The following is a 25,219-nucleotide window of genomic DNA, read 5'->3' as shown; positions in this document are numbered from 1 at the left end:
ATCAATATATGCATGTATCAGTCTCCACAAGTACTATGCTGCCTTTATGTTCCAACCTTTTTAATGGTCAGCAGGTAACTGCAGCTGAATAGGCAGTAAATAAATGGAGGCAACATATTTTCACAGTGAATAGTAAGGATTTAGCAATTTTTCTTGTCAGGAAAAACCCTTTCATTTAAATGATATTAGGTGGTTGAAGTTCAAACTTGTGTGTTGCACAGGCTTCTGGAATACTTTACACTTGCCTGGCTCCATTTACAAAAGAAAGGCATTTTTCAAAAACTTCTCACAGTTGCTAATGGTAGCTTTTATAGCAGCCTTGATGTACAGGAGTTCCTAATTACAAGATGCCCTGAGTCTCTGATTTGCAGCTCCTCAAGGCAATAGTAGTATTGTACCTTCCTTCATTAATGCTTATGTATCCAAATCAGGAATTGTAGTGGTAGAAAGTTTAATCCTCTTCTGCTGAGTCTATCTCATTGTTTTTCCTTTGTTGGCCCTTTGACAACACCATCAGATCCTCAGATTGTGTTGGTGGTAGGCATTTGTAACTCCTCCCTGCAGACTCAGGAAAGGGATGAGTTTTTGTAATGAGTTACCATGCATGGCAAGGTGTGCTCTGTGTGCTCTTGGCCTGGGCAGTGTTGAAATTTATTGACTTAAACAACTTTCTTAACATGGTTAACACTCCTACGGCTGAGGGTGAGTCAAGACGACAGTAAATACTCTTTCAGCATAGAAGTTTGAGACCTCTCACTTAGTTGTAAATATTTCAAGCACTGAGAGCGACATCTCATAAGGCTTGGAAGATGATCTATATAAACTGAAAACCATGGTTGCTTATTGAGACCTGTTGAAGGTTTTTTGTTATTGATTGCTAAATACTAGTAATAGAAGATCTCGGTCCATGATCTGCGACAATCCAGGCAGCTGTGGAGTCAGGGATCAAATGATACATGGGATGCCTCTCAGTTGGCTTCAGATATGTTGGGAGGTCTGGGCTACCTGCAAGGAAAGAAAATGTAGATAAACGAGCTTCTGTTGTGAGGGTCTGCAAAAGAAGGCACGTATTAGTAGCAAGTGACAATGAACCCTAGTTCCTTATAAGTTGGTTCTAAATCAGCCTGTTTTCATGGAGCAGAGGTCTAGTCAAGAGGGTTGTTGATCCCACTCTAAAGCAGCTGTAAGGCTTAGTGCTTACCAGAGTCTTTTGGCTCTCCCTCCTCTGGCCTTTGCCCAGACATGCTCTGTGCATCTTACAGGCCTGACTTTGTTACATCAAATGGCACCTAAGACTGACCAGCTGTCTGCTACTGCTGAAGGGACCTCTGGATCCTGTAATGTCTGAAGGGGACAGAGAGCTCTCGGCTCTTTGAGAGGGCATCCACCAAGATGGATTTCAGCCTGAGCTGAAAGGGAAGCACAGAAAGGCACACTATTAAATTTCTCAATTCTCTCAGTAGCAGAAAGAGATCTATGATTGTTCCTAGAACATTTAACAGAGAAATGGACTGTATATTTTCTCCTCTCGAAGAATACTCTTGACCCTGAAGTTCTTGGGAAGAGCTTGGGAAGAGGAAAAATTCATTTCTTCTTTTTAGAGAAAACAATGAAGCCTTGCCAATCTTGGTAAAGAATGTCCTGGGAATCCTTTCATGGCAAATTCAGGGATGTCTTCCTGTATTTTCACCTGACCAAGTAGAGGCCAGAGTGGTATAATAGAGGTGGTGGAGGTAGGCGTGGTGTGGATCTGAAGCAGAATTTCTGTTAAGGTAAATGGACCTCTGTATAAGGATTTGAAGCTGAGTTGTGGATGCATAGTAGAGAGATTATCCTGCTCAGGGGAAACATTAACACCATCTCTGACAAGTGACAAATACATATATGAGCTGAAAGTAAACATTTTTTGTACATTTGTATGTTCCTGTGTGTACATGGATATTCATAAACAGCACAAATAAAAGGTACAGAGTTGGCTGCTACTAGCAAATGGCTGTCTCGGAGAGAGGTGAATTGGATTTTTATAGTTAGATCCTGTGAAACAATTCAGCAGAAATATAGGCAGTCAGGAAGCTAGATGTGTGTAAATATAACTTGAGTTTCTGTGTGGATAGTTTATATTATTTACATTTATAGAAACTAACTCCCATTTAGAATAGCTAATGCAGAAATAATGGGAGAATTCTGTCTGCTCTAACATTGTTGTCACTTCTGGTGTCGCCCTTTCGAGATCTGTCATGAATCTTTGAAGAGGTATCAGGCAGACAGGGATATAACTTTCTGAATTACATTTTTAACCATTATATTTCTTCTCCTGTTTCAAGCTCTTCTTGTTGTTGTTGTAATTTGACCTGTTGCTCGGAACCCAGCTGTTTCTCCTGAGGGAGAATATACTATAAAGTTTCAGAGTTCCTGTCTGAGACAGTCTTAATGAAGAGTCACTTTGATAAGAATACAGTTTAATTTTGGTTTTCTCATTCCAGGCGGTGAAGGTGATTTAGATATTGGTTTAGCAAAAAGTTTGAATAATTTTCTGACTGTTTTTGTTTTCAGGAACAGACTTCAATAATAATTAAAGAACAAAACTAAAAAAAAGCCCTCACCCTGTGAGAAATTTAATTAATTTATCATTGTAATATATTGTTATATCTTGTAAAAGTAACTGGATTATAAATTTGAAAGGAGCTAGTCTAATAACAAAAAATAATAAAATAATGATCAAAAGATGATAGTCAGTGAAGTCCTTCTAGCAGGGGATTTAAGTAGTTGTTCAGGGAGATTTGTAACACTAACTAAATTGGATGTATTCCTTAGTGAACAGTATGCCAAGGTGAGCTGTGTGTTCCAACTGCCAAAACGAACTCTTTAACATGAAATATGTCTTGGACTACAGTAATGGGAAACTTCCCAAGATTTCACACATTTCTTGATAATCTCCACGGAACCTTAACACTTTCCATATGTTTTCCTGGTTGGCAGGTGGAGTGGATACAACAGCAGGTGGTTAAAAGAAGGATAAAGAGGGATTATAAACCTGGTGGTACCCAGTCCACTTATTTCAATGATCCCAAGTGGCCAAGCATGTGGTACATGGTAAGTACATACAGGGTCATTGGCCCTGTTTCATGCTAGCATTTAGTTGTGTGCTGTGATATTTTGAAAAAAGGCAAAATAGTATGTTCAGAAAAAGCAAATTTTGGGGTTTTTATGTAACTAAAGAAGGTCTGGAAACTCGTTACAAGAGTTATAAAGAATTCCCAGTGGGCCCTGCAATAGAAAACATTTATTAATGCATTCATTCATGAATGCTTCCTATTGCAGGATGTCTTGGGAATTACTTATTAGAGGATAAACTTTCACCAAGGAGAATGGAAGAAACTTAGCCATACTCTGTGAGAGCATTGAAACCACTTGTTTTCAGTGTGCCTAGTTCTCTGTCTCCAACATGATATAGTATGCGTGTGATATAAATGTCTCATGTTCTGAAACAGAAGAACCACAAAACACTGACTTCTCAGTGTTATAATTACACTGTTTTTATTAATTAACCATTGCATTGTTGAAATAAATGGGTTGCTTGTGCTGTGTCTGACATGAGCTGCATGTTTTCCAAGCAGAATATGGGGTTTTTTGTTTGTTTTTTGTTTTTTTTTTCCCTGATAGTCACAGTTAAATCTTGAAGTGGAACTTCTGTATTCACAGTTTTTTTAAAATATCCTCATTTTGCCTAGGAAGGTGCAAGTCATAGAATCATAGAATCATAGAATGGTTTGGGTTGGAAGGGACCTTTAAAGGTCAAATCCAGTCCTCCTGCAAGTGACATCTTCAGCTACATCATGTTGCTCAGAGCACCATCCAAACTGGCCTTAAACAATTCCAGGGATGTGGCATCTACCACCCCTCTGGCCCTCTGGGCAATCTTTTCCAGTGTCTCACCACCCTCATAGTAAGAAATGTCTTCCTTATACCTAGTCTGAATCTACCTTCTTTTAGTTTAAACTGTTATCCCTTGCCCTGTCACAACAGGCCCTAATAGAAGTCTGTCCCCATCTTTCTTAGAAGCCCGCTTGAAGTATTGAAAGGCCACAAATAAGGTCTCCCAGGAGCCTTCTCTTCAGGCTGAATGACCCCAATTCTCTCAGCCTTTCCTCATAGGAGAAGTGTTCCATCTCTATCCCTCCAATCATTTCTGGGGCCCTCCTCTGGATGTGTTCCAATAGGTCAATGTCTTTCCTGCACTGAGGGCTCCAGAGCTGGATACAGCACTCCAGGTGGGGTGTCATGAGAGTACAGCAGAGGGGCAGAATCACCTCCTTCAGCATACTGCCACTTTTCTTTTGATGCAGCCCAGGATACAGTTGGCTTTCTGGGCTGAGGCGCACGTTGCTGGCTCACGTCCAGCTTTACATCCACCAGTACAATGAAAAGTTGTATTTAGTAGGCAGTTGACTCCAGCTGACGTCTCCATTTTTGCTGATAAAAGACTTGCTCTCTTTTTCTACTGTCCTGTTGATGTAGTTCTAAATCCCTACATGTTATTTTCTCACTACCTCCATCACCTATGTTGCTGACAGTAAGACACTGAGAAGATTTTATGACTTGATAGATTGCATTGCATCAGACAGGGAGGAGAATATGCTTTTCTGGCAATAATATGTAACGTAATTTTCCTGTAAGTAGATACTGTCTTTTCAGATTTTTTTTTTTACTTTCAAAGAATTGTTTTATTATTTCAGATAAATGAACAAAGTTGTCCTAACACAACTTTAAAAATATTTTTAAGTTTTTATTAATTTCGTTTTGGCCTGTAGTTCATGGCTGTAGACACTGAAAAACAAAAGAAGTCATAGCTAATTTGTAACTTAACAGTAAACAGTTGCTGTTAGTAAACTCAGTCAGAAGTCCGTATCTTCGTGGATACATCACATGAGCATGTTGTCAGTCAGAAAGTCTAGTAGATCTCCTATTCTGTTTCCTATGTTCTTGTGTTCTAGTTAGAGGTTAATTATAACTCTACTTCTAAATTCCTCTTATTTTTATTAAAGAGTTGTACTACTAACTCTTCTTTTCTGATGGAAAAATTGTTCCATAGTACTCTTTCCGAGCAATTAGAGGTCTATATCTTTCAGGCAGTAACTCTCCTGATACAGCAGAAATCTATTTCATTTTTCTTGAATTGCAGTATTGGGTTGATGTAGCTAAGAGGCTTTTTTAGCAGTTCATTGTCCACTTTGAAAACAGCTTTTATCCACATGCCATTCTTTACGATTGTTTGTGAAAGCTGTATTATTTTGGGTCATGAGATTATGGTAGGTCTTTTTCCCAGTTTACTGAAAGGTGTATACTTGTCTGTCTACTCTAATATGTATGTTTATTCAGTCTGACTATCCTATAACCATGTGCATAAAGTGACAGGCAGATTCCAATAAATGACAGTAGATCATGATACTGTGTCCTGTCAGTTCTCATTTTTAAAAAATTGTATTTCAGCATTTTTAATCAAAACTAGAAAATAACAGTGATTTATCTTTAGGTAGTGTGCTGTAATTGCTACAGACTTTCATCTCTGTTAGACTAAGAAAAGGGAGGCCAAACTTCAAGACAATAACAGCAGTCAAGCAAAAACGCACTATACACCCTGCGAGGATCCAGTGGTCCTTATGGATCCCTTCCAACTTGAGATACTCTAGGATTCTGTGATATATCATCTAGGTTACCTTATGTAGTTTTTCTTTTGTGCTCCTAGATTTATATACAAGGGTTTTAGTGCTATCATAGCTTTTTGGTGGAACTAGATTAGTGGCGTGGTTTTTTATCTGATAATAAATGCTTATAGCAGTTGCCTGTAATTGTATTGGGGAAGGTATTTATAAATCAGTTGTGTTGCCTAGCCACACTGCTTCACATCTGCCCCACAACTGCCAGTCTAACAGAGAAAGCACTTCAGGGCAGCAAATGGACTTTACTGTTTGTCTTGTACAACTTTCAGGATATTGTCATTTCTATACCTGTGGCAAAGTCCTCACTTGCAGACCCTCTGGGAAGGGGCTTTTCCTGACTTATAGCATTTACCTCTACTGAATATCTGTATATTTGCAATATCTTTAGTGGTAGAAATGTGATGATGTTGTGTTGAGAGAGATCGGCAAAGTATTATTGAGTACACTATTTCAGCAGAGAGAATAGCTAAAACTATGTGAATGGGTTGACTTCAGGACTGACGGGTCATTACCAGATATCCTCATATGACTGTATTTGTGATTGTAACCATAGCGACTTTTGTTAATCTTATTTACCTGTATAAACTGAAGGGGGGGGGGGGGGGGGAAGGAATTCAAGGTTAGTTAATGGTTTCAGTCATTGCTATGTCAGAAAGAGTTTTTTAGGTTGCTGGCTGCAGACATGGTATTGAGAAAGTAATAAAGTATTATCATGTACAGGTTTGCATTTGGATTAATAAGTAACTTCACGGTGGGTTAAGATTGATACCTTTGGCCGTTGAACTGGCATAATCTCTAACAGGACTGTAAATGTATTTCAGATTTGTTGACACAAGTCCTTTTATTCAAAGACTTTGTCAAGCAATATCTGATTGACGTTTTCCCTCCGTCTTTTTTTTTTCTCAAGTACCAGCCCTTGTAGTTCTAATTGCCTGGGCTAGAAATATATTTTAGTTTGTGTGATATCCATGCTAAGAAGTTACAGGGTGGGTTCAGGCCTTCTTTCCCATCTGGGCCATCAAATGGTTTAAAAGTATCTCTTAAGAGTTATTCTGTGAAAAAATTAGAAGGTCTTTTTTTAATCACTCTGGTTTTTTCCATTTGCTCTAAACACATTCATAGAAAGAGCAGAGAGATTAGGAATATAGTTATTTAAAATCGTAATGGTTCTGTGGAAGCTGAAGCAGACAGAGCTTCCAGAGCCACTCATTACCTGAACAAGTATACTTGTACTTTTCACCAAGGCATTATCTATTGAGAAATTACAGCTTCTCATGCTTTCTAATAACAAGGAAAAGGCAATTTTCTTCTGACTTCCCTCCCTCAAAGCAAAGAAAGTTGAAAAAACCCCAAGTGCTTTATCATGACCTCTGAATCCTGAGGCATCTGTGCTTAAGAGTAACATAGAATATTTTTATAAATTAAGTAACACATGAAAATTCACCTGTTCAACTGTTAACAAATACTCAAAACTGAGCTATAGTTGTTGGGTCCAGCTTGCTCACAATTAACTGATATCAAATAAATAAAATCAAAGGGAAAGAAGGTCCCTAGTTAACATTCCTTTCCAAATTTTGAGTCAGGAGAGAGTGAAGTCCCATATGCCATCCCCTGAGCTCATCTATCTTTGTATCATCATGTTACATCTAATTAATTTCTTCTCTTTCATTGAGGTTGACAGAATACCTTGTTTGCCAATAACTGGATGAACTGTATAAACCCAGTTTGCATAACTGAAAGAGGTTCAAGTCAGCCCTGAAGCCCTACTGCTATCTGAAACCATTTTACTTAACTTGTAACAGTAACAAACAGTGTCTTTGGAATGACTACGGGGACTTTGTGCCTAACCAGTTTCACTGTACTTGTGGGTTGGTTTAATGAGTATCCTCATCTTGCCTGCATGGAAGGATGGTCATAAAAACCAGTGGAAGTACATATAAAAAAACTAAAAATATGTGCAAAGATGTGGTTAATATAGCTAGCATTGACTTAATAGACTCCAGTCACAAGACTCTCTTTGCTGACCGTTCCTTTTTGCTCCCCGCTTCAGAAGAGCTTCGTAGTGGTCAGATGAAACTGGAATCGCAAGGGCACACGAGCACAGCTTTCTGCAGCTGTAATCTAGCTCTGCTGTGATGCTGGGCTCCATTGCATGTTGTTTTAAAATAGAATGTAACCGCAATAAATTAATTTCGCCTTTTTTTTAACAAACTATTGTTAGACTACAAAGACACTGATTATGTCTCTACAGCCAGTTCAGACAGGCACAAGTATTTTTCAACACTGATCAAGGATAATCCACTCCAGTACTGTTATCATCCCTTCTATTGTTAATAATAATTGCTATTGCTGACAGGGTCCTCTGATTTGAAGAAGTTTCCACTTCCTACCAGGTTCTTTCCACACTGCATGGCCTAGTTACTGCTGGGCAGGAATTGAACATGTAACAGGATATTTCTGTGGGACTAAGAATTTGCTGGAGGAGGAGTATGGTATTTTAAGATGTGAGGCTAGAGGACAAGGCACGGTTCAGTTGGAGCACCTGAGAATAATTGTGGTAGCTAAAGTCTATAAGCCAAATGTTTTCTTACCACTGGATGCCACTTCATCAGAGAAGAAGAAATGAGTATCCAGAGGTTACTCCTTATAGCTAGAGAAGGTATGGCACTGTCGGAGATACATGAGGGAAAGCTGGAACTACCATTGCAGTAAATCTCCAGGGCAAGATGGCATTCCTCAGAGAAACTACAGCATAAAATAACTGAGCTACCCATGAAAATAAATAATATAACTTTAAAAATGCTGTTCTACTCAGAGAAGAAGCTAGGCAGGGTCTCTCAAATGCATACTTGGGAACCATCCTGAAAATTTTTATAGCAGTGAAACTTACCTGAGAACATAGGAAAACAGCTGACAATATAACTTCGGTTGTAAACAACAGCAAGAAGTGGAACACAGGAACTTGCCTGTCAGGTTCTCAGATAGAAAATGGGTGAGATGGTCACATTCATAAGCTGCTTGGAATGGAGGAAGGAGGACACCAGCTATTAAATATCTAAACTAAAGAAAACGCTGTCTTTAAATTGTCATTGCTAAACACATCCCACACCAGCATAAAGGATAACTCAAAGCCTCACTGAAGTAAAGCTTTCGTTTTGTTTTATGTGTATTTTAGGTCTACAATGATGTCAGCTTACCTTCTGCCTTAAATCATTTGAAGGCTTGTTTTTGCTGTTGATCTCTAAAAATTAATTACTTCCTCTTCTGAAAATTATTTTCCTTTTTCTGAATCTCTTTCCTTTTCTTAGTCTTTGTTATTTTCTCTTCACATTTATTCCCTGTTATTCCTTCTTTCTAGAAGTAAACCATACTTTGGGAGAGTAGGTGGAAGACAAAATACATTTGGAGAGTGCTAACAGCAGATGATTTCACAGTCTTCTGTTTGGGACCCAAAAGAAGGGCTTTTGTAAACCTGCATTGTATCTCTCCATAGTCTGCTAGTTTTCTCCGAGAGGTAGCAATATAATGGAAAAGGACTACAAGACACTATAGTTTATGTAGTCTTTCTAAAAATAGGAAAACCATGCTAGGTAAGCATAATGTATTTCAGTTGCTGAAGAAGTCAGATTTTCTCACAAAACTTCTGAAAAGATACTCCACTAGAAATCTGTAAACCTAAGAAAAGATACAATGCCTGGCTGTCCTGTTTCTCCAACTGCTTATGTTATGACTTAGCTCTGGGGTCTTTGGGAAGAGCATTTCTGATTTCCAAAACTGGACTGAAAGTACAAGCAGATGTACAAATGCAAAGTGTTTTAGGGGATTCAAGGTGGAAGAGGATTGTAGCAGTGCCAGCAGGGCACAATAAAACTAGGCGATTGAGCCATGGTAGAAACAGTGTTTCCAAATTGTTTGGTGAATAATACTTGGTAAATTACTTGGATGAGACAGCTATATAATACTGTTGCACAATTATAGATGTAGTGTGAGGTTGCTAAGGCTTTTAGAAAGTTGTTGAAGATAAAAAGACTTGCTGGAAAGTTTAACTCAACAGCCAATATTTATCAGTCATCCTTGTGTATTTGCACCAGAACATTTGTGGTACAAAGAGATGAAATATAATTTGTACTGCAGTTGAGAGCAGTCTTTGCAGACTGGTGAGATCTGAATTAGCTGCATCTAGGGCTGGTTGCCTTGAGCTCTAGTGCTGAAACCATAACCCAGGAGAAATTGCTTACTTTTCACTTCCAGTGAGGACTATGAAGTCAGCATTGCTTTGAGCTTTGGTGAAGGGTCTGGTGAACCCAGCTTATTTTGTTTCTTCAGAAAACTCCTCCAGTACACTACATAGTGCTCTCCAGTTATATTTGTGAGCTCCCAGGTGAGCTATACTAGCATTCACAGGAACGGACAGACATTTGTGTTCTGACAGGGTATCGTTGACTCTGGATGGCAGCCAGAATGGGGCTAATAAGCCTTTATCAGCAATGAGTAATGTGAGTCTCCTAAGGTCCTGTAGCCATGAAATGACATAGAGGTGAAGAGTTAGACAGGCCACTTGCCTCCCTTATGCCACTGATGAAATTGGCCCTGTGGGGAGCTGGCTTATCTTGTGCCTCTTCCAACTCCAAGTGAGAGCAGCAGTGCAAAGAAAAGGATTTTGTGTTCCTAGCCTGGCCCTCAGTAAGGTCAGCTAAGGCAAGTGGGGTGGTGGAAGGAGACAGTGAGGATAAAGGAAGGAGTGACAAATACCTGATAGGATGGTCTGGAGAAAGGCAGAGGGAGGAGGAGAGGTCACACTGGGTCCGAGTGCGAGCCATGGTACAGAGGAGACAGTTGAGGACTGAATTTCACCTGCCATATGCTAACACCACAGTAAATGAATACGTGTCACCCTCCTTTACAACTTCCTAAAAATTTATTTCCAGCCCACCTATGCCAGGCATTGGCAGCTAAGGAAAAACCTCACTCTTTTTATTGCCCTCCCAAGAATTGTCCTTTCTCCATCAGTGCAGTGGAAGCCAAATCATTGTTCTTTCCGAGGTGACATGGCATGCTTCTAAGTGTTTTGCATATTTTGTAACTTGGCTTGGTTGTTGCATGTAAGTTTTTGTATTTGTTTTTTTTTGATTGCATGCAAAGTTCAAGCTTTTGGTGTTCTGGAAAGCTGGGAAGACAGTCTGTGACTTAACTTCGGTAGAAGTGCTTCTAGAAAGAAGCAAATTGCCTATGAGGCATTACCTTGCAAATCTGTATTTTTTTATTAATTTAGGTCAAATTGTTTTTTATTTATTATTAATTTAGGTCAAATTGTTTATTACCTGACCTTATGTTACTAGTTCTACCTTGCTCACAAACAGCAAGAGGAGTGTTTGTGAGCAAGGTAGAACTAGTAACATAAGGTCAGGTAATAAACAATTTCACCTAAATTAATTTCCTGTTGGAAGACAAAAACATACTTTAAATAGTCAAAAACCTGTAGAATTGGATTTATCCTTATCTCCTGAAAAGAGATTGTTAATGCAACTAGTTTAGCAAGATTAGTGAATAGTTTAAAGACAGAATTACCAGACAGGCTACTTGATCTGTTCCTCTGGGGCATTCGGTTCTGACTTCCAGATAAGCAGGCCTAGAAGTGCCCAGGAAACACAAAATGGAAGCCAGCACTCTTCAGAGGTTGTGCCAGCATTTTCAATGAACCAAGAAGAAGCAATACTGAAATAATTTCCATACTTGCTTTGGGAGAGATTTTCCTGAGTGTCAAAGATTTGGTAATAAATCATACAACCCTATAGTGTATGTTCCTCTGCCTATTTACTACAGTGATTTTCTCTTCGGAGGGAGACTATCTACTTTTATTTTAACTTTCAAGAATTTATTTAAAATGGATTTTTTTTGCTTGGTAACAGCTGAATCACATTAAGAAACTGCAAATACTTTTCTGTATAATGTCATATTTGAAATATCATTTGCATATAGTATTTTATTTTACTGAACTGCTTTTTTCTGACTGGTTTCTGCAATTAGTAAGGAAATGATAGTGCCACAAAATCTTTGCTGAATTTCTAATGAGGTACGATAAATATCTGCCTTTAGCTTTAGTTCAAAGTAAACAGCTAACAATAAATTATATGGAATATAAATGGATATAAAATTGCTAACATTAACAACTGTAAAATGTGACACATACTGGGGAACAATTTGGTGTGTTTTGGTTTTTGTCTGTCATAGCACTTCAGCAGGAAGAACATTCATATACACACAAAGGTACATACTTGTCTGAAAGTATGTTTTCTGTTTTCGAAGAAGGAGGAATTTGCCCATCATTACTTTATAAAAGTAGTTTTCCAAGAGCAACTGCTTAGTTTGCTGCCCACTTTTGAGGCATTTTTAAAATCAAAATCAATTAGTATCAAATAGCAAAATAATTTATTTTGTTGTACAATCCCGAGTACTCTATTAATGTTACTGAAAAAAAGAGGTAATTAAAATAAAATTAATTAATAAAATAAAATTAATTGTAAAAAATACCGCTTTGTTTCAAAAACTCACTTTATGTATTTTTTGTTATTGTTTGCATACTAAAATTGCAGGTACTTCAGGAAAGGTATTGCTAAATATTATACATATTTAACTAATATTTCATAGCTTTTTTCACATAAAAAACACTATACAAACAACAGGAATCCCAAAATGACCAGAAATGCACAGCCACAGTACAGAAGAATTGATTCTGAAGCTTGCCTGTCATATGATCTGGCTGCTAAAGAAAGAACAGGTGTGATGTGTTCAGTCTGCCCTTATTAGAAGCAAACTCATAATCTATGAGACGTATACATTTCTGACACAAACAGTAGCTAGATTACTTCCCAGTCAGGGAGTAAAAATGTGGAGTTGTGCTTCCACAGGGCAGTTTCCTAATTTTTCTCTACAGAGGAGAGCCTGATCTGTGTAGTGTCTTTGCAAAGGAGAAATTGGAGAACTGCTCTTTAGCTCCAGGATGTTAGGTCTCATACCAGTCCTTAAATATCATTATGCCCTTCTTTACTTAGGACAGATGCCATGTGATAGAGGATACCATGAAAATGCGGACATCAGAACTCCAGCTTTCTTGTTTCCTGCATCCACAGTCTAACATGTCTTCCTGTATATCACATGAGCAAACTTTACTAAAATTACAAGTATGCAGAAGACCTTACATCTCACTGGCCATTTTTTGACCTTAATTCTTGCTCTGTTTTCAAGTTTAAACACCCCCACCCCCACCACCCCCTACCCCACTCCCCCCCAAAAAAACAAACGAAAAACAAACAAGAAACCAACAGAAGAGGAGAACACAGTAATAGGATGGAGACTTGAATAAAGTGTGTTCTGCACCACATCATTAAATGCAGGTCATACTTAGCATTGCTTGTAGCTACTTCTGATGTCATGAAATCTCTTCCGTGAGTTACATCTGCTGCTCAAGCCCTGTGAAGAATATTTTCTTCTAGCCAAACAAGGAACAGATGGCAGAGGAGGATAAACATGTAACAAACTCTATCAGTGCCATTTTGGAGAGAAGTCCAACAAGTGTTTGTACACCTGCATGACTTTTAAATACCATTTTGATGGAAATTAACCAAATAAGTTAAGTGATCATTTTTAACTTAGTCACTGAGTACAGGAGACCCTGTCAGCACAAGACCCCAAGTCTCCTCAGAGAGAGGCAATAGGATTTTTTTGAAAATATGCCAATTCTAAGGCACGGAGCAATGTAGGCTACATCTGTGCTTGTTCTTTTGCTGTGGAGGTTATAAATTCTGCGAAAACTTAAACACTGGCTGTTTCAAAATGAACGCATTTCCAGCAAACAGCAGAAATGCATGATGGTCAGAGAGAGGAACTGTGTGGGAAGGAAGAGCCTCAGACAGCCCCAAGAGGTGCAAGTGTGAATCTGTCATAGTATTGATACCACTTTTTTCTTACCCTTTGTATTGCATTAGTATTGCACAAGTAGCATGCCATTTAAGCGTATAATTGCCCTGTCTTTATTTATATGTGAATTCCTAACAGAACAAAGCAAGCTATATTGTTTTGTAAACAATGCAAAACTATATTAATCCCAAGTAAGATAAGCACAGAAGGCTAAGGATAGTCAGATATAAATGTACGTGAGAGACTAAAAATTAGGTATATAGTGAGATTTTCGTCTTCTGTGTCTTTCAGTTAAGACAGTTTATTAATAAACAATAAACTACTGCTTTGGAGATAGTATTTTTGTTTTTATGAATATCAAGTCTTGGTTACAAGATTGCATTTTTGAGCCAGAAATCCCATTTGGAAAAAAATAAAGACAAGTTTGTGAAGAAAAAATGTTTCTGAAGTTACAAACAAGTTGAATAACTTCTCCTTTGTTCAACTTCTATGTACTCTTCCACATCCAGGTTTAATGTTGAATCAGGAGGAAAATTTTTTTCCATGTAAGTCTCCTGGTCTGGCTGCAAGTAGGCTGTTGAGGAAAGCTTATTAATTGCAAGCTTTCCAACAGTGTTTGAATGATCTTCAGATGAGCCCAGCTGCTGAAACACTGAAACCCATATATATATATATATATCCCTGATTAACTAGGTCACCAACTACATGAATTGAAACATGGATAGAGGAATTAATACAGCTCACCTAGAAAGTGTTATAGTGCTTACATCTTGTTAAGAAGTCTGTCTGCTTACAGAAAACACGATTCTGGAAAAAATCCCTGAATTCTTGTAGGCCACTGAATTTGTGTCTCAGGACTTCCTCAGAGCCCTCATCTGATGATAGTTTCCCAAGACGAGGTTTTGTGTGTCATACCCTATGACCTACAGCGTGTTTGCCCCCAACTTCTCAGTCCTGTCCCCATCCCTTGCATCATCTCTTATGACTACCTAAACAGCAGAGATAAATTTAAAAAAAAAAAAAAAAAAAGGAAGAGGGAAGAGGATTAACTTTTCTGACAACACTGAGAAGTTAGATTGGTTCAGCTTTCTTGAGGATCTTGACACTCAATTTAGGGTATCTGCTCTCTTAGTTTTGGTTTCATTATCAGGTGATTTGTTACTGTCATATGGTTTTCCTTTTTAAAACATCGTTTCCTGCAGTTTCCTTCTGCTCCCATTCCAGAATGTTGACGAATTACTACATAAGAGGATAAAAGTATTGTGAAAGGGAAAGCATTCTTCTGTTTTATGTCTGTCCTCTGAAAATGTTTGCCCAAACACACCACAACATTGACCCATTTTTGGTGTAACAGGGAAGTTGCATGCTACTGACCAGTGAGAGAGAACAAAAATCTGAAAGGTTTGTGCCTTTAAGCCCATTCACGTTGGGCGTGCGTTCTGCTTTCATTATTTCTGGCTGCTACTTTTCTCCAGTATTCAAAAGTCTCAAGCATTGACCACAATTTGTGAAGCAGCTTTGATCTTGTTTGTGACTTCAAACATTCTGATAGCCTGAGACCATCTTATACACTGTGTAAACTACTGCTACTGAAACATTCTGAGGACTAATTCAGTAGATGTTCTCTATGAATTAATCTACAAGGGTGGCCAAAACCACTTTGTAAGCTTGGTTTGTTACTTTGCCAAGCCCTTAAAAAGTCTTAAGATTGTCTCAACATTTGAAAGACTCACACACAAGATTTATCCCACAATCTAACAGGAAAAATAAAGCTATGGCTGAGCTATGCATCTCTTTGTGCTGTTTAACAGGTAGAAGTCACGTGTGAGTGTGGCTGTGAGAAAAACAGAGCATGTGACCCATGTTGCCTCCAAGCAAGCACTAAGCAGCAGAGATATCCTGATGCACCTATGTTGTATGGGGAAGGACAGGAACAATTTACGTGCCTGTATATCTATTTAGTTGGAAAAAAAGAAATACTAAGTCATCACTGGTGATTTTTCTTGTAGGCAGTTGTGAATAAGGGTGCTACTAGGATATTGATTCAAATAGGGAAGTTCAAACTAAAAGTAATGACAGTATTGAGCGGGTTTCCCCCATTTCTCCTTTCTGTAGCAACCCTGTGATTGTAGTCACGCTGCATCAAGTTCATTTGATTGATGTGTTGGTTTTGAAGGAGAGGCAAGGAGAAAAATACAGAGCAATAAAATAAAATATTTATTGTGAATTGAAAAATTTTCACCTCGATTCTTGTTTTGCCCTTTGTATCCTTGTTAAATTCTGGCATCCACAAGTCAAAGGATGATAGATTACCAGAGAAAGTGACTAAACAATTAAAAAAAAAAAAACAACAGCTATTTTGGCTCTTCATAAGAAAAAAAGATAAATCTTTCATAATAAAGTGGCTGTTTGCAACAGTACTGTTAATAAGACGCTGTGCAACAAAGTACCAAGTTCATGATCAGGTCTTACACACCTCACTGGAATTAGGCATCCACCTGAATGCTTTGCAGATCAAGGATAGATTTAAGCACATTCTTAAACTTAAGATTATATGTTAAAGTTTTGTTGGGTTTTTTTGTGTCCTCCAAATCAACATTAATTGGCTGCTACCTGGCCCAAACTTTGTGTTTAAATAAGCCTATTATTACATTGTGATTACTTTTTAGGTGGTTTTGTGGATTGTTTCATGTCAAGCCCTAGATGTGTACAGTATTTGCATGAATGTCTGTACAAGACTCTGAAATGGATCTTTAGTTCAATCAATACAAAAGCCTTATTTGTTTTATACAGTGCCAAGGTTATAAAAATAAAACAAACTTTTTTCTTGCTTTTCTTAAAACCCTTTTTCCTTGAAAGCTCTTTATCTTTCATACAAATAGAAGAGCAATCACATAAACTTGTACTTTTCTGTTTTAAAACAATCCATACCTATGCACAGATATGCTTATCAATTAAAATTTCTAGATTTTGCTCCAAAGTAGTAAAAAAATTATTTTTTCAAAAATGTTTGTTAGCACTCTTAAATATAAAGATCAAAGGATTAAAAACTCTCATGTCACCTCATTTGAATGTTTCATGTCAGTTCCCTTTTGACATTATTGCTTTGCATATTTGAGTTTTGTTCATAGTCATTAATGTTTCTGTGCATATTTAGAGTGGAGTTATTCAGGATACATTTATATTTAAAGCAGCACCTAACTGCAGACACCAAAACTTCCTTTCAAAGTATTTGAAGGCAGTTAAATGGCAGAAAAACATTTACTTCTCCCAGATTGTACTTCCTACTGAGTCTTCCATGGAGTTCCTGACACAGCTGCGTTAGTCTCACAGAAGCCAGCATCAGTATCTGAACTCCCTTGGTTGATTCATTTCACAGATATGGCAGAGGATTGTATGGTCATTTTGTTTGTATCATCATTACAACTGGTCAACTGCAATCACAAGCCCAGAATTTCTGATTAAGCTGCAGTAGGTTTTCAGTAAGACATACATATAAACAGATAAAAGTTTGGATTTGTAATAGAGTCATATTTGTAAGAGCATTGTCTTAATGATTAACTACTAATAATCTTACACCTTGTGGTTGCATGTCTGTCTTGCTCTGAACTTCCCTTGCAGACCACAGAGAAGAGGAGCCAAGAAGAGTATTTTGCAGCTGTAGTACAAGGAAAAGTAGTGGACACAGGAATCATCAATAATCATAAAATTAAGAATTCGTACCTTTATTTCTGTTTGTGTATAGTTTTCCCTCCTGACAATGCCCTATTCATAGCTTTCTTTAGTACTTTCTCTGGGTGCTGGATTTCCTGTGTTTTTTTAAGATACCTGCAAATGCTGAGGCGTGATCATTAATGGCTATCATTTCAAAGTTGAGACTGCCCTATACGCAGACACTATATAAGCCCGACAGCCATGGATGTGATACTCTTTCTAGTTCCAGTTACATAAATTACATTTTCAAGTCTTTAATGTGCATAGAAGGTGCTTATACTGAGTTTGTATATTCTGTCTCTCTACAGGACTACGTTCCTTCAGTATCAGTTCAAAACTGTGTTCTCAGATCAGTTCCAAATATTCAATTACTATATTTGCAAGTGGGGAAATTTCCTTCATAGTGCTGCTGCAGTCTGCAGTCAACACAATCTAGGTGGTTTTAGTGATAAAGTTGGGGGTTAGTTTTGCAACAGCTCCCCAAATCCCTTAAGTCCTGTTACTAGAAAGCTCCATAGACATTGGTCTGTGCCTGGTTCTCCGTAACAACAGTGTTTGCAGACATATTGGACTTCTTCAGAACCTTTCTGCAGTACCTGTATTTTCTGAGATAGCTTGAGTCCTAACACTGTGCTGAGATTTCCTTTAAGACTCTGCAATTTCCACAACATATTTAGATTTGTCTCCTATTTTACACAGTTTTTCATGTACAGCTGTGTCATGTATCTCCGGACCAATCTTCTTCAGCATTGCAGGACTTTAACATTTAATCAGCCATCAAATTTCCCGAGACAGTAACAACAGTAACTGTGTGGCACTTTTTTGCCTTATGAAAAACTTTTGTTTTGTTCTTGAATAGCCTTTCCTTTTCCTTCCCAGGCCTCCCCAGATTTCTCTGGGTTAGTTCTCTCATTTCTGCCAGATGATCTCATCTACAAAATATAAGTAGCCACTCCCTCTAGTGGTTTGACCTTATCTTCCCAGGTTTCTCTTACAATACACAGTGGACCTTGCATTCATCAACCATAGCACGTTCACATGGTGAAAAGCCCATTGGTGGTTAGGGCACTTACTTCCCTACAGGCAAACTAAAATTGCAGCCATTCATCCTAGCCTGATCCTGTACTGTTAATGAATTTTCACATAATGCATTTCAGTATTAGATTAAACATTTCTGTAAGGCTGTCTAAGGAGAGTATGGAGTGATTTTTATACTTCTGTCTCAAGAGAATAGTTTCATGAGCTTAAAGTTTGTCCTCTGGCAAGTTATAATCTCCTCTGACATACTAACCGAGCAAATAATGGGACCAAGGGTGTAATAACCTGATGGCTTTTTATGGTTCATAGGGAAAAGGCTTCTAGGTATCGAGTAGCATAGATATTTATTGCTGAAATGAAGGCACTGTGAAACAGTTCCAGCTTCAGGAACTCCACATACCTACAAGAAAACAGGGAAAAACCCCTTGTCCATTGCTAATAATGGAGTATATGCTGTCATCATATTCTGACCTACACGTGCCCTGCTTTTCCTACTGGCTTTTGTCTCTTGAGGAAGAATGGGGATAAGTATCTTTCCTTCAGCCTCCTGAACAAGCCTGTTGTCTCACATCCCTCCCTCTCATTGTCCTTCTCTCCCTCCTTCTCCAAGGACATCCCACCATCAACACCAGATGTCACCAGGCTATTGCCTCATGGATCAGAGGGACCAGATCACAACATAAAATGGAGAAAAAAGAACAGCAGTAGTGCAACAGCCCTTAAAATTTGAGCATTCAGAGCCAACAACACCTCTTCATCATCAATGTCACAAGTCATCTCATTCCTACAAGTTCATAACATTCTTAGAAAAAACAAGTTTCCTGGTCGATCCTAAATCAACAGCCCTGTTCACTGCCCCTCCCAGAATTCCCATAACAGCATATCCTTCGTAAATATCACTTTTCTATTTTCCCTGTAAAATGAAAAGAGAAGGAAGAGGGAGCGAAATGGGTTTCTATAAGCCCTGGGCTCGTCCCACTCTCATCAGTCTCTGGGAAGGTTAACGATTAAATGAAGCCATATGCTCAGGGTCTTATCTCCATGTGGTTAGTTTGATTCTGTCACATATGTTCACACAAAGTCTAAATAAAACCACCTTCCTCTCCCATGCTTCTTAACAACTTGAGGTACAAGTAATGGTCTTTGACTTGAAAACAGCTTAAAAAGTAAATTGTGAACAGCCTGTCTTCAGTAGAATACAAAGAATCCTTAGAAATGTATAAAACTATTTTAAAGAAGAATACAGTCTCTCTGTTTAACTGTTTTCTTAAAAACAATGAAAACATCAAGTCTAGCTTGAGAAACAGAGGGAGAAATTTGGTCTTACTAGGTAAGTGTAACTCCATGAACTGATGCATTACAAAAACCCCAGCATCTTGGAACATTCTGTAAAACTGCCCTATTTTTCTTTCTTTTTTGGGACTTAGGGGAGGTCAAATAAAAATATGAGTCAAAGGCCACAAAAAATGGTAGAATGGAAAGAACTGTCTCTCTGAGGAGTTATTCATCCTTCATGAATACTGAATCCCCAGACTTGACAGTGCACAGCTGAGGTTAGGGAGCAGCTGTTCTTTTCACGTATTCTCTCTAATTAATAAAAGAATTGCCATGCCTTTTTTTTTCTGGACAGAATTTAAGGCAGGTCAAAATGCACTAACTTTTGATCTACTTGTTGGCCTTTTCTTGCTAAGTGGGCTATTTACATAGTAGTGGTAGTATCAGTAGCAGCAACAGCAATAGTAACAGTCATCACAGAGTCATCTTAAGAAAGTACAGCCACATATAGAGATATATTGCCATGCATGCTTCTTTCCTTCCTGCATTTCTTAGTGGTAGCCACAAGCTGTGGCTGTTCTTTCTTTTCTTCCCTCTCTGCCCTTTACTGACTCCCCAAGATTTTCTATACCAGGTTCATATATTTGTCCCAACACTTCCCAGGGAGAAATCTGTTCATATGTTGGCACACGCTTCTCAACATGTGAGCACTGAATCAAGGATACACAAGATGCACAAAGTCTGTAATTGGCCAGAAGGCATTTTTAGCTACATTTCTCTCTTTGCTTTGAAGGAGTGTCTCATGTTGCCGTGGGAAAGAAACAGGACTAGAGGCAAACTTCCTAATGGAGCCATAGGTTATGCCCCATGTAGAAAGAAGAGGTGATAGTAGAGGCAGATTATTTCTGTTCTAGAACTTGCAGCTGGGAGAGAAACTTTGCTGTCTGCAGGCCTAGAAGGCAAGGAGTTTCCCACTCCTAAAAAGGCTGTGCTGTCATCAGCCTGTGGAACGTGGACATAGAGGGCTTCCCTGAAACAATACATCTTTAACTCAGAATACAAATTACAGAAGAACAACCACTGTTGACTTTGAAAAAGTGCCAGTGATGGAAAAGTGATGGAATTTTCTTGAATACAAATTTAACATTTTATGAATTATTCTGTTTTTTAAAGAATAGCAACCTAATCACAGCGAAAGAATAAGATTTATGAGCTCCTTATTTTTCACTGCAAAACCCTCTAGATATAGTCTTGTAAATTATTCTGGTCTCACTATAAGCATCAGATACTCCTATGAATACATGAACATACGGAGTTTCCTTGCTGTAATATATCAATATCGATATATTGATATATTCTTGTCTCTCTATAGCCATCAAATAAACCTATGAATACAAGAAGCCCTTTTATATTGATTTCCTGTTCTCCTTCATTGCTTAAACAGGCATAAAATAATATATGTCTCTGTTCTTATTGACCTCTAAGCGTATTTTTGTTTGTTAACGTAAAGAATCAATAAAACTTAAAAACCAAATTCATCTATGAAGTAAGTTAACTAAACCCTCAGAAGTTGCACAAGCAATAGATTGGTGTTAAATATTTAACATGGTACACTCTTGAAATATTTCTCTTGATGCAGACAAAAATTTAAAAAAAGTAGCAGTTCAGTAAAGCATGACTCCAGTAGTTGGATAGTATTTAATGCACAAATATCTTTTGTTTGAGATTAATAAGACTTTATATTGTTTGCCTGCTCCTGCTAGAGCTTTAAAATACTGTGTGCAGCAGTTAGGAGTTGCTGTGTATCATGCACTGAATATCAGGTTATGTCTGATAAAAACGAAAAGAAAATCTGTGAGTAATTCTCCTCCTCCTAAAAATCCTTCTTTTACCTGCTGTTGTGCTGAAAGAATAAAAAAATGTGATAAATACTATTAAAAAGAAACATTATTTTAATAGTCTTCTTAGAAAATGTAGCTTTCAAGTGCTTACTGTGGAGAAGCCCAAAAATAATTCCAGTAGATCACATTCGCTTTACAGGTTATGATGCTCTTCAAAGCCTGTTGTCATGATCTCTGTTACATTACACGGGCTATTTTAATTAGGAGCCTACCTTTGCAACTCTCCCAGTTACCCCCCTGATTACTTCTTTCATTCCACTTTAAAATTGGATCACATCAAGAGCACAGAGGAAAGAGATTGTTTCTCTTCTTTGCAGGAAGAGAGAGATCAATTGGCAAGTTTTGACTTAGAACACTGCATGAAACTACCTCAGAAATCCGAATCAAGATGCTTCCTTACTAAAGTTAAAATCTGATAAACTTTGCTGCCTGTGCATTTGCCTAGAGCATCTAAGCATGCCAAATGCTCCACTTTACATTCCTTTCACAGGACAAGTAGATGGTCTCTTTTTTCTGAGAGCTTCACAAAATGCCAGGATCCATTCCTTGGCCCTGTGTGTCCCCCTGCTCCCTGCTTGTGTTGGTCAAGGTCAATGCAGAGGCCTTTGACTGTCCTTCTTGCTCTGTGTGCACTCTTGTGCAACTTCTTCTGTTCTCTCCATGCTCGCAGGTTAGTAGCTGATGTAGACAACATGACTGTAGTCTGCTTGTTTGAGCCAAAGGCTGCTTAACTACTACTATAATGAAACCAGGAAGACTGTCCTTTACTTCTTCTTCTTTCTTCTTCTTTATCTTCTTCTTCATCTTCCTCCTCCTCTCTTCCTTCTTCTTCTTCTCCTCCTCCTCTTCCTTTTCTTCTCAATGCTAAGAGTCTATCTTTTCTAATCTGACTGGGAACTAGTATTTCAAAGCTTTCCTGGAATCAGAAGTGTATGTAGTGTTCCGTTAAATGAGATCCAAGACCTGCAACTCACAATTGGTATTGAAACTTGTGTCATTCTGATTATCATGTTTTGTTTCTCTATATCCCCTTAGACCAATATCTAAGACCTAGTCAAAGGACTCCTTAACTCAAAACCTAGAGGAAACCAGTGCAAGGTACCTCATGAAGGCTTACAGAGGGCACATTATGTCATTTCCAAGACTGCATGTCACAGGATTAGAAACTTCTGTTTCTACTCTGTTTTTTATAGATGAACGGGTGTTGCAAAAGACAGAACATAATTTTATAGTCTTTGTTCTTTTAATTTTATTTTAATCTCTGGAATTCCAAAAGATTCTGAAAGATTTTGACCATTGATGATTCTTGATTTCTCCCTTTAACTGTTGAATTTTGTTATTGATCCCCAGCTGCATACAGCAAGCCTCCGACCACAAGCACTAGTGCAGCAGACAAGGAACATTAAGATAGTGATACTGATCGTAAGCTAGTTTTTAGAGGCAATTTCACAAAATAGCTGAGAGAATCCAGGCCCATGTCTGATACTGAGAGCATCAGGCAAACATCAAAACAGAAAACCTTTCTAATGTTACATCTGCTTGTTAATTGCACAAAGGCAGTCTTCCAAATTGTCCATCTAAAGACGTCTAAGGCATTCTTTTGTCTTTTTATGCTCCTAAGTATTGAATTTGAAGCATGAAACATGTTGTATATCTGAAAATTTTCTTACTGTAGCCCTATTCCTTCATATGTGTACTGCAAGAATCTCTCAGTCTTGCAGCTGGTGTCTATCATGAGCATCTTTCAATTAAACAGTCCAAAGAAAAGTATCATTTGAATGTTTTTTAAAAATCTCAGTAAAATTATTCTATGTAACTGAGTGAGAGGTTGTTTATACCTTTTGATGGTGTCCTCCAGGCAATAGGTGAAAACAACATATGTTGAAACAGTGCTGGTTTACTGTAGTTGTCTAGACATGATACCAATGCAGGAAATTTCTTAACTACTTTGTCTGCTTGGAGAGGGGGGAAATTCTGTAGACTAACCTTTTTTATACTAGTCGCTTTAAAATTCAAAAACCAAGAGTTCAAAGATTCACAGGTTTAATAAAAACTTGCATGCACACAGATTTTTTGTGCTTTATTAATATAACAATAACAATAAAAATAATAACAATAACAATATTATTATTAATAATATAATAATAACAACATATTAGATATATGCTTATATTTATTGCTATTATCATGGCAAAGTTTGGTTTTAGTCTAATAGAGAGATTAGGAAAAATAGATTGAAAATGAGCTATAAAATTCAGTACTTGCCCACTGATATAAAATTCAGTCATTCTGGATCACATAATGATAGATGGTTTATATTTTTTAATTTGACTAACACTGTAAATTGAAACAATGCTTTGAAATTGATCAAAAAACAGCCTCTGCTAAGAAGCTGACAACTCAGTTCTGGATAGGTGGTAAAGAAGCAGCACATGGTTAAAGAAAAATTATAGAATGGAACCCAGTAGAGGAAAATTCCTTACAATAAATGTTTTTGAAAGGTAAGAGGAATTTAAAGGGTGTCATGGTTTAACCCCGGCTGGCAACTAAGCCCCACACAGCCACACGCTCACTCACTCCCGGTGGGATGGTGAAGAGAATCGGAATAAGTAAAGCAACAAAACTCATGGGTTGAGATAAATACAGTTTAATAGGGAAAGCAAAAGCTGTGCACTCAATCAAAGCAGAGCAAGGAATTCATTCACTGCATCCCATGGGCAGGCAAGTGTTCAGCCATCCCCAGGGAAGCAGGGCTCCATCACACGTAATGGTTACTTGGTAAAACACCATCACTCCAAATGTCCCCCCCTTCCTTCTTCTTCCCCCAGCTTTATATATTCAGTATAACTTCATATGGTCTGGAATATCCCTCCGGTCAGTTGGGGCCAGCTGTCCCGGCTTTGTCCTCTCCCAATGTCTTGCGCACCCCCAGCCTGCTCACTGGGCACTGGGAAAGCCCTGCTCAGCAACAGCTAAAACATCCCGGTGTTACCACACTGTCTCCAGCACAAATCCAAAACATAGCCCTACACTAGCTACTATGGAGAAAGTTAACTCTCTCCTAGCCAAAAGCAGCACAGAGGGACAGGAAGGATTGCAGGTGAAACAAAGTAATAGATGGTGTCTTAGATGCTATTCCATGTGTAACAACATTTCTATACCATATTATATAGTATTTGAAGAGTAATCACACACCAAGATTTAAAGTGTTCCTGATGAAAGCCAAACGAGACTGCTTTGAGAGAAAGTGCACAATCTGATTAATCTAGAGAAAATCAGACACTAATCTGGGGGAAGGTATAGTTCACTGTTAAAATATGGAAATCTGAGATCAGATATTGAATCAAACAAAATGCAGTTTAAGTGGTAAAAGACAGTATTGGAAGAGAAGAACAAGGCTAGGAGCAGTGAGAGCAGAGCACAGATAAAGAATTGAGAAGAGAGAGAATAAGGAATAGAGTTAAACAGAAAACAATTTATATCTATATCTATATCTATATATCTCCTTTTTTTAATAGGACTTCTGAGAAAGTTATATATTATAACTATAAACACTGAACCCTTCATCTGCTGTTGAACTACTGTCTCTTGGATGCCTCTTTGCTGCCTTTGCATTTTGTATCCATGTTACACATACTGGTATCCAAAGTTCTA

The 25,219-nt window shown here is 38.0% G+C and overlaps 1 protein-coding gene across 2 annotated transcripts in view; it reads left to right on the top strand.

The window, feature by feature from the left end:
* PCSK5 (proprotein convertase subtilisin/kexin type 5) overlaps positions 1-25,219 on the top strand; it is a 247,686-nt gene that overhangs the window by 46,172 nt on the left and 176,295 nt on the right. For both annotated transcript variants that reach the window (XM_027811983.2, XM_027811982.2), the window contains exon 3: positions 2,980-3,093. In XM_027811983.2, coding sequence (XP_027667784.1) covers positions 2,980-3,093 — 114 coding nt within the window. The remainder of the gene's footprint in view (positions 1-2,979; positions 3,094-25,219) is intronic.

Source organism: Falco cherrug, chromosome Z (genome assembly GCF_023634085.1).
Source record: "Falco cherrug isolate bFalChe1 chromosome Z, bFalChe1.pri, whole genome shotgun sequence".
In the NCBI taxonomy this organism is placed as follows: domain Eukaryota; kingdom Metazoa; phylum Chordata; class Aves; order Falconiformes; family Falconidae; genus Falco; species Falco cherrug.
The sequence above is the reverse complement of the archived record's forward strand: the minus strand, read 5'-3'. Positions and strand labels throughout refer to the sequence as shown.